General features: G+C 40.9%; 1 protein-coding gene across 3 annotated transcripts in view; it reads right to left on the bottom strand.

Moving 5' to 3' along the window:
* Ryk (receptor like tyrosine kinase) overlaps positions 1-15,987 on the bottom strand; it is a 98,215-nt gene extending 82,228 nt beyond the window's left edge. For 2 of the 3 annotated variants that reach the window (XM_008851724.3, XM_008851723.2), the window contains exon 1: positions 15,825-15,987. In XM_008851724.3, the coding sequence (XP_008849946.1) occupies positions 15,825-15,828 (4 nt within the window). In that variant the 5' untranslated portion in view covers positions 15,829-15,987. The remainder of the gene's footprint in view (positions 1-15,824) is intronic. The other variant, XM_017802841.2, reaches the window with a different exon arrangement.
* Positions 15,988-15,994: the final 7 nt, after the last annotated feature.

Raw genomic sequence — 15,994 nt, 5'->3', positions numbered from 1 at the left:
AGTCACATGGGCTTGGGAGGAGCTCCTGGCTCCTTTCTTTTACCAGTTCCATCTATGTGAAGATAAGTTAAAGGTCCTGCTTGACCATGTCTGGCTTCACTTGGAAGCATGAATGAAATGTTTCCTCTGAGACCCTCCTCTTTGTAGACTGGACAGTGATTCAAGTCCATCTGGTGGGGTCTAAAAAAATTTTTTTTTAAATAAATAATTTTTAAGAAAAATCTATAGAGAATATCATACTTTAAATATCTGGGTTTAATCTCCCTTTTCTTTCAAAAAAAAAAAGGGAAATAAACTGAACTCCCCAGTCAAAAGATACAGGCTAGTTGTCTACAAGAAACCCATCTCACCTTCAAGGACAGGCACTATCTTAAGGTGAAAGGATGGAAATTAATATTCCAAGCAAATGGCACTGAGAAACAAGGAAGGGTTGCAATTATACAAAATATAATTGCAAAATATACTGACAAAATATACTTCAAAGTAAAACTCATCAGAAGAGATGAAAAGGGTCACTTAATTCTGATCAAAGGAACAATTGACCAAGAAGATATTACAATCATGAATGCACTGAAACTCTGGTACACCCAATTTCACAAAAACAGTACTACAGGACTTTAAGACACAGATTAACCCAAAATCAGTAGGGAACTTCAATAACCTACTGTCTCTATTAGATAGGTAAACAACCAGACAAAGAATAAACAGACATCTGAATTAAATGATACCATACATCAAATCGACCTAACAGACATCTACCAAATATTTCACCCAAGCACCAAAGAATATACTTTCTATTCAGTACCCCATGGAACTTTCTCTAAAACTGACCACATACTAGGGCACAAAACAAACCTCAACAAAACCTCAACAACAACAACAACAAAAAAAAAAAAAAAATCGAAAAAATTCCATGCATTCTATCAAACCACAATGCAATAAAGCTTAAGATCAAAACCAAAAGAAGCCCTAGCAAATACACAAACTCATGGAGATTAAATAACACACTCCTGAAGAAATTAAGAAAGAAATAAAAGTATTCCTGAAACTAAACTAAAAGGATAATACAACACAACAAAATTTCTGGGACACTTTAAAAGTGGTCCTAAGAGGGACTTGAGCAGGTATTTCTCCAAAGGACATACAAATGACCAGCTAACACATGAAAAAATACTTAATATCACACAATACTAGAGGAAATGCAAGTCAAAATGAAAATGAGGTACCATTTCATACTACCTAGAATAACCATAATCAAAAAAGCAGAAATCACCAGGAGTTGGTATACATGTAGAGAAGTAGGAAGCCCTGCACAGTCCTGGTAGGAATGCAAAATGGTTCAGCCACTGAAAATATTCTAGTGGTGCCTCAAAAGTTAAACATTATTACCAGACAATACAAAATTCTATTCAATAGCCGGGCGTGGTGGAGCATGCCTTTAATCCCAGCACTCAGGAGGCAGAGGCAGGCGGATCTCTGTGAGTTCAAGGCCAGCCTGGTCTACATAGTGAGTTCCAGGACAGCTGGGGCTACAGGGAGACCCTGTCTCAAAAAGATTTAATATATCTAAATGTAAAAGCATGTACATTAATAAATTACATGCATATTCTCAGCATCATTATTCATAATAGCCAAAATGTGTTAACAACCCAAATATACATAAACAGAAGAACAAACTGTGTTACAAACACAGAATGAGGGGCTAGAGAGATGGCTCAGTGGTTAAGAGCACTGGCTGCTCTCATAGAGAACCAGGTTTCAAGCTTCTAGCACCCACATGGTGGCTAACAACCAACTGTAACTCCAGCTCCTGGAGATCTGATGCTTTCTTCTGGCCTCCATGGGCATTACATTATACCAGTGCATTCTTATACATGCAGGAAAAACACTCATACATATAAAAAAAAAAAAAGAATAATTTTTTAAAATACAGAATGAAATGTCCAACTATAAAAAGTAATGAAGTATTCATATACACTATAATGTGAACCCTCAAAACAAGCTTAGTGGAAGTTGCCAGACCAAATATCACATACTGTATGAATCCACTTATGTGACTATACAGAATAGGGTTAGTGAGGTGGCTCAGTGGATAAAGGTGCCTGCTACCAAGCCTGACAACCTGAGCTTGATTCAAGACCCATGTGGAAAGAAAGAACTGAATCCCACTGTGGAGTATGTGCATGTATGCACACACACAAACACATACAAACACATACACACATAAATGTAATAAAAAATTAGAAGAAACACACAGAATAGATAAATCTATAGAGACAAAATACAGACTGCTACTTCCTAGCGGTTTCAGGAAGAGAAAGAAGAAATTTGGGTAGTGGGTTTTATTTTGGAATGATAAAAATGTTCTGGAACTAGGAAAAGGTGCTTGCTGAACAACATAGTAAATGTACAAACGCCATTAAATTGTTAACTTTGAAATGGTTAGTTTTAATTATGTGAACATCATCATAGCAAATTATTATTTTTAAAAAGCCAAGTACAGTAACTTTTTAAAAAATAGACCCCAGAACTTGGGAGGCTAAGGCAGGAAGATCACTTAAGCCGCCACATAGTAAGATGCCCACCATCAGAAAAGAAAAAGAAAAAAAGCTGATTCCTGCACCAATACAGGAAGGAAGTATAATAAATATGGCTCCCAGTGAACTGGATGAAGAAACTAATCCAAGAGAAAATCATATATGAGCCAAACTGTAGATATAAAGAAGCACTGTATGAGGGCCAGCAAGGTGGCTGAATGGTTTAATGCACTTGTCACCAAACCTGGCAACCTGAGTTCAATCCCCAGAACCCACATGGTGGAAGAGAATCCTCTGACATCCACATACAGAAAATTAAATAAATAGTAAATGTTTTCTTTTTTTTTTTAAAGAAGCACTAGGAAAAGATTCAGAGCATACTCAAAACAGAACTATAACCCTACCATATAAAGGGAGGAAGGCCAGGAGAACAGAGAGTAAAGCAGGCAAAGTAGAACCAGCAGAAAGTGGAAAGGGCTCTGGGAAGTACACAGAACAGCAGCAACCAGCCAAGCACTGACAAGGCAGCATTTTGTCATCAGAATGCACAGAATATTTTTACTCTGACTTAGGGTACCAAACACTTCAGCTGTTCAGTTACATTAAACAGACTTAAGTTTCTCAATGCCAATTACAGCAAAGTAGGAATGTGGCTCCCTTGTTAGGAAAGAACGACATTTGTTCATAATTTTATTTTTAAACAACCCAAATTTGATGCTAAAAAACTAGTTATTCCTGTAAAATGACCCCATCAAGAAAAAATATATTTTCCCATATACACTGTTAAGCTCGAATTTTAATTTAAGGATGGCGTTCTTGATGACCTGGCCTAGTTAGTATGAAGTCTAATAATTCAATAATTTCAATTTTTTCCAAATGATTTTGAAAGTTAACTACTGGTTTCCTAATGCTGTCATTCTGGTTGGTTAGTGGCAAATCAGCAAAGTAGCTCTGTTTACAGAGTGTCACCTTTCCAGCACTTGACAGAATACACTTCAGGGAGTTGTTCACGCGTCCGTCTGCCCTCTACCTTGCACACCTTAGCGTACTTGTAGCTAATCAAATGTCAGATGCATAAATGGCTGGCTGGCTGCTGATAAAAATCAACTACATCAAGGATAGGTTTTAAGGAAATGCTATCTTTCAAAATGTCAGAAATCAGTCAACCTAAGAAAACAGAAGTAACGTGGAGACAGGACTAGAGAAGCTTTCACAAGTCAGACTTCTCTTCCTGAGCTATCTTCTGTAAATATCAACTTTCTCTATTGTGAGACAAAGGAATTAGACCAGATGATGTGAATGTTCTCCTCCACCACAAAAATTCTCTATTCCCTATCATTAGTGGTTTGCGAATGTTAGCCAAAACAGAAGTAGTCTGTGATATTATCCATAATTTCCACATGCCAGTCAAAACTTTAAAAATTTAGGTCTAAAATCAGAGAAAAAAATTAATATATTTTAAAGCAGTAAATATACTTATTGATGCAAAAGGAAAATAAAGAGCTCTTATTTCAAATATTCCTAATTTATATGCACTAATAAGCTGCAAACAAATGTATCAGAATGTAGTAAATCTAGCTACAGCCTGATCACACCTAAAAACTGAGACCTAATATTTAACTAAATACAGCTAAGAATTACAAATATTGGGCAGAAATTTTAAAAAACAAATTTAAAAAGTACCTGTCTTCAAGCCTTGTAGATATTCAAACAATGATCGTGTAATTGAGGGTTGTCTGTACTACTCTGCCACACTCAGCGTTTTCCTCACATATTTCTCCTTCAACCTTAAATATCTTGACAGAACTGAGTTTACAGTGTATACTCACACAGAGAATACAAGGCAAAAATGGAGAACTTGTAAGGGGAAAAAAAAAACATGATCAAGGAGAGCCCTAAGCCTTCACTTTCTGAAACCTTTGGTTTCACTGAAAACCTTTGGTTTCAGGCTGCCTCCTTCAGAATAAGACTGACCTCCACTAAGGCAAGGCAGGCTGTCATGCCCTTCTGGTCAAGAGAGGGGGCTTGGGATTAGCTGCAGGAGACAGGAAAGGAATCTATTGCTCATCCTGAGGAAAAGTGAGGCACCTGCAGTCCCACAGCACCTTTCCTAACTTTGTAACTGGAAGAAGAAAATATGCTCTGTGGTCTAAGCCAATACTCACTTAAGAACAGTCCAGTAGAGTGGGCGTTATCTGGCCCTACTTTAACAGACCAAGCTACAAAATGCAAAGATCATGAAATGTCTCTCCACAGCCCCATCCTTGAGAGATTCCATCTCACAATTCAACTTTCATGGTAATTCTGTGATACCTGAAAATGAAAACCCAAAGCATCTACCACAAAAGCTGTGCTCTAGTTTGCCTCTGCTAGTACCTTTGGAAGAAGGTATGTAGAATTTGGGGACAGAGGACAGTCATTTGATGCATTGTCTGTCACCTTAGCCTGTCTGTAAATATTACAGCAAATGGCTAAAACTTTATAAAGTGGGTTAGATACTAACTAACATACAATTGGGGAATAAGACTTCACTTCCAGTGAATACATATGTCATCAAAGAAAAACTCATAAAAGAACTTCCCCAAAGATGTGATTTGTACAACAGTCACAGAATGTTAAAGGTACTTCCCAAATCCTTTTCAAGAACAGTAATAGGGCATAACCTGTCATCTCCAGCACTAAAATATACACATAGCATACCCTGCCATAGCACTAGATTCTCCAGTTATCTGGTAAAACATACTCTAGACAATGATATGCCATTGTTCCTTGACATAAAAGAAAACAATTTGACCGGTTTTCACAAGTACCACAGATACAGCCCTACAAGAGATGGAGAAATTTAGTCATAGCTAGACATCACCACCACTCAACTTCTTCCACAGCCAACTCCTAGCAGGAGCACCCTTTACCTCAGAGGCTGCAGTGACTCACTTGGTTATTAAATCCAGGCTATCATCACAAAACAGAGAACTCACAAGCATAACTTCTCCCTAACAAATGGGCAGCAAGGTGCTACCTTGAGAATCTAATTCCAAAGCTATCTAATTTTTTTTCTAAGACAAATCACACAGTTCTTTGCCAAGTTAGTTCTATGAGGGCTTCTTATCCATTTTACTCATCAAAAATATGTCCCAGGTTCCTAAATAAGGTCGTGTATACATAGTAAAAAGTTGTTTGACAAATGAATGTTGCTACAAAAGGCAATCAACCAGATGGCATCTAAATGACCTAAAACCTGTGGCTTGGTCTATTAAAGAAGGGCCAGATAATAGCCACTCTACAGGACTGTTCTTAAGTGGATACTGGTTTAGAGCACAGAGAATATTTTCTTCTTGCAGTAACAAAGTTATTAGTAAAGGTGCTCTGGGGCTGTGGGTGTCTGGTTTTACCTCAAGATGATCAACATCTATCCTTCCTTCTCTGATGAGAGTTGAGAGATGAATTAATCTTATGGGTGTAACAGTAAGTCACTGGAAGTCGGTTTAATACTATGTCCATTTAGTAGAATAATAGCAGTAGGTTCTCCCTTATGGCATGTGGCCTGTCTAGCCACAGTTCCTAGGCTTGATATCAGTGCCAGGTATGAGCTCCATCTTGTGAAGTGGGCCTTAAACCCAATCAGAAAGTGGTTGGTTACTGTGCTGGATAGTTTTAGTTGTCAACTTGACACCTGGGTAGAGGGAGCCTCAACTGGGAAATTGCCTCTATTAGACTGGCCTGTGGCCAAGTCAGTCTGTGGGGCATTTTCTTGATTGCTGAGTGATGTAGGAGGACCTAGCCCACTGTGAGCAGTGCCACCCCTGGGCAGGTTGTTCTGTATTGTGTAAGAAAGCAGGCTGAGGATGGGCCAGGAGAGCAAGCCAGTAAGCAGCGTTCCTTCATGGCCTGTGCTTCAGCTCCTGCCTCCAGGTTCCTACCCTGAGTTCCTACCTTGGGCTCCCTCAGTGATGAACTGTGACCCAGGAAATATAAGATAAAATAAGCTGTTTCCTCCCCATGTTGGTATTGGTCAGAATGTTTTGTCACAGCAATACAGAAACAAACTAGAACAGTTACATAGCATTCATGCCACCACTGTACCAGTGGGCATATCTTGCCAGACCAATTGTTGTTGTAGCTCTCAAGATTCACAGCTGGGCAAAGCTGATAATTACTTTCTCTTTAAGTAATATGCACACACCTTCCCACACTATGAAAGTTTGTCAATAAAGACGAAGCTTTGAGGTCAGTACCAGCTTGATTTCTCCTTGTGTGTTGTACAACTCATGTATGCAGTGTCTTTAGCAATAGGGTCTTAGAGTCAAGTTCTGGTGGGTAGCCAAGAGCAAGGGCAATAGCCAGTATTTTTTGAGAGGGACCCCTGTTCAACAGTTTCAGAAGATGGAGTTCATTCCTGACACTGAGCTTTTATTTGCTAGCCTACCTTTTGATAATACTGTAGTTCATTTTATCTGAGGTATATCATTAAGAGAAAAAAAGGAGTCAGCTAGTGACTCATCAGTGATCATTCCAAGTGTGTAAAAACTATGTATCTTATAATCAATGAAGCATAGTCAGGCATGGTGACACACTCAGGAGGCAGAGGCAGGCAGATCTCAAGGCCAGCCTGGTCTATATAGCAAGTTCCAGGCCAGCTGGAGCTACAGGGAGACCTGTCTCAAAAAAGACCAAAAAAAAAAAAAAGCATAGCATTCAAAAGTCAAAAGGCTGATTCATCTTAGCTCCGTCTCAGATCAACTCTACAGGGACTGAGGAGGTGACTCAGTTGGTAAAGTGCTTGCCTAGCATGCATGAAGCCCTGAGTTTGTTCCCCAGCACTACATAAACCAGGTATGGTGGTAGACAACTGTAATGACAATGCTTGGGAGGAGAGGCAGGAGGATCAGTTCAGATCAACTACGTAAACTGCTAAGGGTACATCTACTATTCTGCATTTTGTTGAAGCTTTCTAGATGATTTTAGTAAAAGACTGAGTTTCCAGGCAACACATCAGAGAAAGCCAGCACTGTGGAGTTACAGAACTTCACACATCTGAGACCTCCAGCAAACTGTGTAATTTTCCAGAATACGCTTTGTCAACTAAAAAAAAATAGTCAATGCAACCTCCTCCTTGCAGCTGATAATGAACATATGTGAAGTACTTGGCATATGGCAAGATGTGTCTGTTCTAAGGAAAGACCTGTGTGTGCTCTAGTCCAGCCTAAAACTTTCTAAGAATAAGGATGAGGCTCACTCAGCACTGTGGCTGCTGGAAGCAACAAAATTAGCCACTCAGTGAGAGTTAACTACAGAACTCAGCACCAGACACTCATTTGTTTTGGCAGGCAACATTTTAAGTAGACCTTCACAAAGGAAACTAAACTAGTAACATTTAGATTAGAAAATATTTACAACAAGGATAACACAAAAAGTATACTTTAATTATAATCTCGGAGTAACTTCATAGTTCTGTCTCAAGTGCAAGTTTTTCTTATGAACATAGAAAATGGCTGAAAGACTCATCAGAACACTGACAAACCTGCATCAAAACCCCCAAGTAATGCTGTGGAGCTTCTCAGTTCAGAGTGTGTGGATAAATAAATCCATGCTTTTCATTTTTTCCTAAAGCGAACTTTAAAATCCAAGCAGCACTTGAGATAGTACCTTCAGATCTAACTCATTAACTCAGGATGTGACTCACAGGGGACCGGTTTAGCCATAACTGGATAGAATTTTCCCCCATATGTGCAGGAGGGGGAGAAAACCTCAAACCCACAGTTGCACAATGTCTCAGCTCTGCTCTCCAATGAAGAACATATGGACTCAAATTAAGCTGCATCAATACCACCAACCCAAGCAGAATGCTAACCACTCCTGCCAAAGCCCATCTCTGAGGACTCCAGGAACTGGGCCCTGTGGTAGGTTATGCCAGTCTCACTGGCAGGGAGGACACCACCCCACCCCCACCAAACATTTGGCCTGACATTAGGGAGGAAAGAGAGAAGCTTGAGGGGAGGAACACTTAGCTAATCTCATTTTTGCCCCCTCAACTACTTTACCCAAAAGGACAGGGTCCTTTGGCTCAGGTGTCCAAATCTAAAATCTTGACTCTCGAGACTACCTTTTCTTTAGCCCTTAGGTCCACTTCCATTAAATCTCCAAATTTCCTGCAAATTCCTTACAGATCCATCCCATCCCTTCAACTGCTCCACTAAGCCCACTTACCACCTCAAGGCTGCCAATTCTGTTTCCCAGACGTAGCTTTTCAGTCTGAGATGTCTCTGAACTAGGGCCAAAGCTACCTTTCCTATAACTCAGTCCCGATTGGACTCTCCTTTTCTAAGCTCTCTTTTGTTTTGGTGGGGAGAGTATTTTGTTTGTTTTGTTTTGTTTTTGTTGTCGAGGAGGCAGATAGTCAGAGTCTCACATAGCTGAGACTGGAACTTGTGATCTTCCTGCCTCCACCTCCAGAGTGCCTGGCTGAAATTCTTCATCTTTCCCATTCCCTAAGACAAGGTTCGACCACCCCCCCCACCTACTCCCCAGCTACTCCTTTGCTCACTTTTCTCACCTCAGTCACTTTCAGGGTTTCCTGGGTTTCACACACCTCTGCTGCTACATTTCCATGCCATGCTCTCTGCCTGGCTTTCAAGTGCCTTTCTTCTGCCAGTCCAGCTCATCCTTCAAGATGCAATACAAATGTTTTATTTTCTGGAATACCTTTGCCAAATTCTCTAAGCTGCTCTTCCCCTCTCTCAAAAGTAATCATTCCTATAAAAATACTTCCCTCCATCACAGTAAAAAATATTCATGCCTAACTTACCCATACCAATCACAGACAAAAGTGATCACAATAACCTATCAGTTGGCAATGGACTCTTAGAGCCAGTCTTAATGTTAACAGACCACCTACAGCATTCTCACCTCCAAAAGGAAAGGAATCTAATAATTTTTAGTCATTTTCTACTACAATATATAATACCTGGTTGGGCCTCGATTTCTTTTTCCCTGGATTTCTTTGAGAACAACAATCCAAATTAGTTTAAACTGATTTTACAATTCACACTAGTATAAACTGATTTTACATAAGATGTGAACAAGCATAGCTCTTTCAGAGGCTATTTAACTTGCAAAGAGAGGTTGTTACCCAAAAGGAATTTCTAACTAGTCTTCTCTCAGAAGTTATCTTGACCCCTATAGACCACAAATTCCCTATTACAACCATCACTGTCACTATGATCAGCTTAAAACACAGCCACCCATCAGCACTTTATTCCCAAACCTCTGGCATTGCCCCAGCCAGTTTGGAGCACAGTGCTACAGTGGAGAACCTGAGAGGACACACGGAGTAACCAAGATCACAACAAGCATGGGTGGCAACAGGCATGCAGGCCACTGCTTAAGTTTTGTTTAGCTGAAGCTGCTCCAGAGCTGACAGAGACATTGGGGATTCTCAGACTCGGGCACAACTGAGTCAAGGCCTGGCCCCTCTACTCACTGTCCCAGGCTCCCTGAATCAAGGCCCTCATCATTAAACAATAACATGGGTGCTTGTATGAGTCTCTGTAGGGCAGTAAATGAGGGCAATGAGGAAGGGCCTGGCAACATGGGAAAGCCACAAAGGGATTAAAAGCTTCAAAGCCTTGGGAGTGTTTGGAACAGGTGGACCAGAACTTCATGTCCTACTGCCAAGGACCCAGACCAGGAACACACCTGCTCCAAGCCTGCCTCCTCACTGCTATTTTATCACCCTAGAATTCACATTACAATTCTAACCTCATGGTGATCTAATATGCAAGCAGGGCCTTTGGGAGGTGATTAGGTCATAAGGACAGGTCCTCCTGAGTGGGATTAGTGTCCTTATAGTAAAGACCAGGGAGATTATTTCACCCTCCAACTAAGTGAGAACACAGCTAGGCAACTCAACAGAATGCAAACCACCAGAGCTTTGATGTTAGCTTTCCCAGCACCCAGAGCTGGGAGAAATACATTTCTATTGCTTATAGGCCACCTAGTTTACAGTATTTTGTTACAGCAGCCCACTTGTGTAGCAAATGGAAATGGCAGTATGCACTTAGCACAAAGACTACTTTTGTGTTTGACACGGGCAACATACTACCACACATTGCAGTACTGTGCACCACCAATGCCACTCGCCATACTGAACCCATAAAGCAACCGCCACATGTCATCTTCAATAGTTAAGCCAAGCTTAAGTGCCATTATACATCAAAGAACGACCAAAGCCTTAGATGATAAAGGAATCGCAGATACTGAACCACAAGAATAGGAAGGGAAAGGCACCAGAGCTTATATTTTAACAAATTTCTGCAGGATGGAAAGCAAGTATAAGAGACTCCACTACCCCCAAGGAACCCCCAACAAGCTCAGCCTTAGAGTTTCCTAGGAGGTACAAAAGGCTACCCTGAAGCTGAGGCCTAACAAGGAGGAAGCCACAGGGCAAATGTTCAAAGTGGCAGGCCCCCAGGTTCAGAAGATGACCCAAAGTTTTTCTAAGAAATTGAGTCACAAGGGCAGGAAAACTATAACAAGAACTCTACAGTCTGAAGGTCGTTAACTTCCATTCCTCCTGGATTCAGGTAACTTAAGCCCTGGCTGCTGGTTTATCACCAAGCATACCAGAGGCAGGAAGTTTCTGGAGGCTTCTTCATAGACACTGAACAGGGCACTAATTAGACGCCAAATTTACTGGTTTATGACAGACTTCCAATGAAAAGTTCACCTACATTCCAAAAGCCATCAGGAGCTGGTCAGAATACTTATGTGCTCTCTCCCCTCCATCTCAGCACCTCACTCTTCATTACTACATCCAAGGATCACTGAGGGTCATACATTTGTGATCTATACAAATAGAGAAAAAAAGTGGAAAAAACAGAATACTAAAAATACATTAAACATAAAGGGGGAAAAATGCACATCTCAGAAATAAAGATAATACACTCATCAGGTACAATGAAGTAGAAAGAAAACAAAAAGATTCTAAGATTCAACAGTTAAGAGCACTGGCTGCTGCTCTTGCAGAGGACCTGGGTTCAATTCCCAGTACCCACATGGCTGTTAACCATCCAACTCCAGTTCCAGGGGATCCAACACCCTCATCTGACCTCCATGGGCATTGCATGACACTGTGCACTTAAACACATGCAGGCAATACACTCATACACATAAAATAAAAATAATAAAATACTTTTAAAAAAAAAAAGAAAACATAGATGGAGAGATGGCTTGGTGGTTAAGAGCACTGGCTGCTCTTAAAGAGGATCTGCATTTGGCTCCCAGCACCCGCATGCAGCTAATAACCATCTGTAATTCCGGTTCCAAAGGCTCCAATGCCCTCTTCTGACCTCTGTGGGCACTGTACAACACAAGTGCACTTATAATACATGCAGGCAATAAATACACTCACAAATATAAAGTAAAAATAAATTAAAAATTAAAAAAAAAGATTTTAAAAGTTAAAATTATGAACATTTTAAGTTAAAGCTTGGAAGACAAACTAAAAGGGGAAAAATCTTCACCTACTTATTATCATACAAAGAAATAAAAGGCAAATAAGTCAAGAAAACATGTACTTCAATTCAAGGAGGAAAATCAATAGCCAAACAAGTAGGTATCTTGGAAAAAAAAAAAACAGAAAAAAAATGAAGATTAGGACATTATTTTTCAAATGAGAAGGCACTTCTAAAAACTGAATGCACTGTGTCTCTAGACTAAGAAAGAAATCACATATGAGCTTATAAAACTTGAGAATGCCGGAGAAAAATACCCTGAAATTCCAAAAACAAGGAGAAAAGGGAATTAGAAATGGCTTTGAACCGTTTATCTAAAGCTCTTACAAGAGAAAACAGTGAAAATATCAAAGTTGTAAACAAAAATTATATTCACTCTAATATTCTAAACTCAGCCAAAACATCTACAAAGTGTGAGGATAAGATAAACACCTCCGCGCGTATAAAGATTCAAATAATCTATCTTCCTTCTTCTTCTTAGGAAGCTACTGAGGATATATATTAGCAAAGGAAAGTAAACCAAGAAAACAGATGACAAAAGATCTGGGAGAGAAGAGGAAATGCACAAAGTGCTTCTATCCAGACTGCAGCAAGAAAAAAGAAGATTCTAGATCAAGACACCGCTAAGAAGAAACCCAATGGAACTAACAGATGTCCTCATGAGCTACCTTGTGGGGGAGATGGGGTGGGGGGGGAATCAAAGGGTACTCAGCATGTTTCTTGGAGTACTTGAGGGAATAAATACACACACGAAGACAACTAACTAGAAAAGTTTAAAACCCAATTCTTTGCTCTGGGAAAACCAGTTACATCTAGAAAGCAAAACCATAGGTTTCCAGTTAACTCAGAAATGGGCAATATTTGTATAAAATAAAGTAAAAACTGACCGCTGGTTTTTCGTTTTCCTTTTTAAATGCACTGGAGAGATTGGGGTTAAAAAAAAAAAAGGGGGTAAGAGCTAAGTTATGATACTAGAAAGATAAATGCTTGTTCCATATTGGTTTAGAAATATGAAAGAAAAAAAAGCAAAATAACAAACAGAAGGAGGATTTAAGATAGCAATGACCCTGGGAAGCAGGGCCTGGAGGACACAGAGGTCAAAGGCAGAACACTGCTGGTTCTTCTTTTAAGCTTTTAGTGTTATTTGACTTTTCAAAAACTATGTGCATGTAGTAACTGCAATAAAACTACTTATTCTCCTATCAAGCACAATTAGCGCAACACACAAATTTGACAACATACAATAGTGTCACTACCAATTTATGTTTCTCACTTGGAATTCTAAACGCATTATCTTAGAAATAATTGTAAGATGATAGTTTTTCTGTCAACTTTCAGAAGGCATTTACCCTTTTAAGGATTCAAAAATATGGCACAAAAGTATTTCAAGTAGTCTTACACACTGTAACAACCACAATCTGAGGACTCAAAAGGCCTTGCATGCATTCCACCACTTTTTGCCACCCAAAGCCAGGGAACTCTTTAAAGATAGCCGGTCTGAGGGAGACAGGAAGGGACAGGAAGTGGCCCTGGATCTAGCATAAGCAGATGGAGAACCTAAAGATCACTGTTATAGGTCAATTCAGTTCGTACTACAGAAAATACTGCCGAGTCCCTCTTACCACAACATGCTGGCCATTCAAGAAGGCAAGGCTCCCGTTCCATTCCACACACTGCCCATTTCTGGAAATACACTCACTAGATGCTGTGAATCATTTACTTGCTTACAAATACTAAGAAAATTAATTCCTGGTTACAAAGGCATCACTTCAAATACTGAGTAGCAGTCATTTCTTCTCCAATATGCCATAATCAAACTTCTATATGCACAATATCTTCATCTCTTTCAATAAAACTTGGTCTGCACATAAAATAAAATTATATATTTGGGGCCTGAAGAGATGGCCCAGCAGTTAAGAGCACTGACTGCACTTGCAGAGGACCCGGGTTCAGTTCTCAGCACCCACATAATGGCTAACAACCATCCATAACTCCAGTTCCAGGGGATTTGATACCCTCTTCTGCCTTCTTACAGACATGTGGTACTCTTACATACATGCAGGCAAAACATTCATCCATATAAAAACTTTTTAAATGTATAAAAAGCTTGACTGATGCCAGCCAACAGTTTTGTGTATATATACAATGTATATGTAATATATAAACTATGTGACCCTAAGCAAGTTAAACCTTCACTTTTCTCATTTCTAAAATGGGAACAATGACACCGACCCCACCAGGTAACAAGAAAATCAGAAGAAATAACATAAAGTATGTACCAGGCCCCAGTAAGGTGGCTCAGCAAGAAAAGGCTCTCGCTGCCAAACTGGACCACCTTAGTTTGATCCCTGGGACCCACACTGTGGAAGGAGGGAGTTGACCCCCTCAAGTTGTCCTGACTGCACACACACATCCATACATCCATGCATACATAAACACAATGTGACTAAAAAAAAATGTTAAGCATGTAACCAGTAGGGCCATACAAGCGCCCCTCCATGTCTGCCTCTAGCAATCAGTCCCCTCCATCCCCACGGAGTAGGGAGGGGAGGAAGCATATGCAAACAAAGTCACAATTACATAACTTCTTTTAACAACAAAAACAAAACTTTATAAAAGCATGCGTAATGCATTAGTATCTTTAATATGAGCTGGTTTACAAGTAGCCATTTTTTTTCCTAAGCCTTATTCTCAGGTTCCAGGACTAACCTAAATTGCAGTTTCAAGTCAGCTAGACTAAATTCAGCTAATTCAACTAGACTTAAAAAGGATTAAGAAAGGAACATTACAAAAACACAATTCTTCTTTGGTTAAAGAGTACAAATCCATACATATATACAATGTCTAAACAGTCTGTTAAAAGCATTTAACTCCAATGTTGAGTTCATCGCAACAGACCTTAAACTCCGCTAACCTTTAAAATTATATATAAACCCACTGAAATAAAGCCGGCAGATAATAGAATTTTTCGGCTCCAACACTCCACTCAGAAGCACCACACCCAAAGACCTTAATTCACAAAAGGCGGCATATGTGAGGTGTCTAACTATCAACTATCAAAGACTTCTTTTTTGATAGCTGGCCAGGCCTTTCTCTAAGGGCTTATTTCAGAATCCACAAAGTTCCAAATGGAGGGCAGCATCATTTTTCAAACGAGTACCCCAAACAACAAAACTAAATAGGTAAACAGAACCAACTGACTCAAAGCCAAGTTCTCCTTTCTCGTCAAGGTATTCAACGTTATGCGAGTGGACTGGAACTGCAGGATCAGTTCAAACTCAACCAACCCAAGACAAACACCAAAAACCACCGCAGTTGCTAAAGATCTGCTACCTGGCATCCGTTCGCGATCTAAAAAGCAGGCTTAAAGGTCCTAAGATTTGGAGGCTGCCACAAACTTCGAGTGCCCTTCTCACCTTTCCCCTCTGTGGTTTTTTGAAAAAGCGAGTTAGCAGATAGTAGGCCCCGAGCAGCGTGGTCTACTGGGGTATCAAAAGCACACCTAAGGGTCGGCCCCTTGGAAGCATCCAAACTGCAGGGCCTAGAGTGACGTGCGCGGGAGGCTGGTCGGGAAGAAAAGCAGCAAGGCGCTGGGGTCCAGGGGTGGTACGGAGGGGCTGTGGGCACATGCCCCAGGCCGGATCAGTGACCAGCCGGGGAGCGGGGAGGAGGCTCGGCCCGAGAGGGGGCCGCACCTCCGGGCCAGCGCGGCAGGCGAGGGCCCGGGCTGCTGGCGACCCCCGCCGGGGACCGGAAGCGGCGCGGACCGACTCACCCATGAGCCGGTGTACCTCGTCCTCGCTCAGGTAGAGGCTCACACTGGGCCCTGCAGACAAGGCGGGCAGAGCCGGGAACCTCGGGGCGGGGACGGCGCCGGCCGCGGGCAGCAGCGCCAACACCAGCAGCAGGAGCAGCAGAGGCTGCGGCGGCGGCGGCGGCGGCGGC

This window comes from Nannospalax galili, unplaced genomic scaffold (assembly GCF_000622305.1).
Source record: "Nannospalax galili isolate Female #2095 unplaced genomic scaffold, S.galili_v1.0 scaffold1046, whole genome shotgun sequence".
Lineage (NCBI taxonomy): Eukaryota > Metazoa > Chordata > Mammalia > Rodentia > Spalacidae > Nannospalax > Nannospalax galili.
Note: the sequence above shows the minus strand (reverse complement) of the source record. Positions and strands in the feature narration are given on the sequence as shown.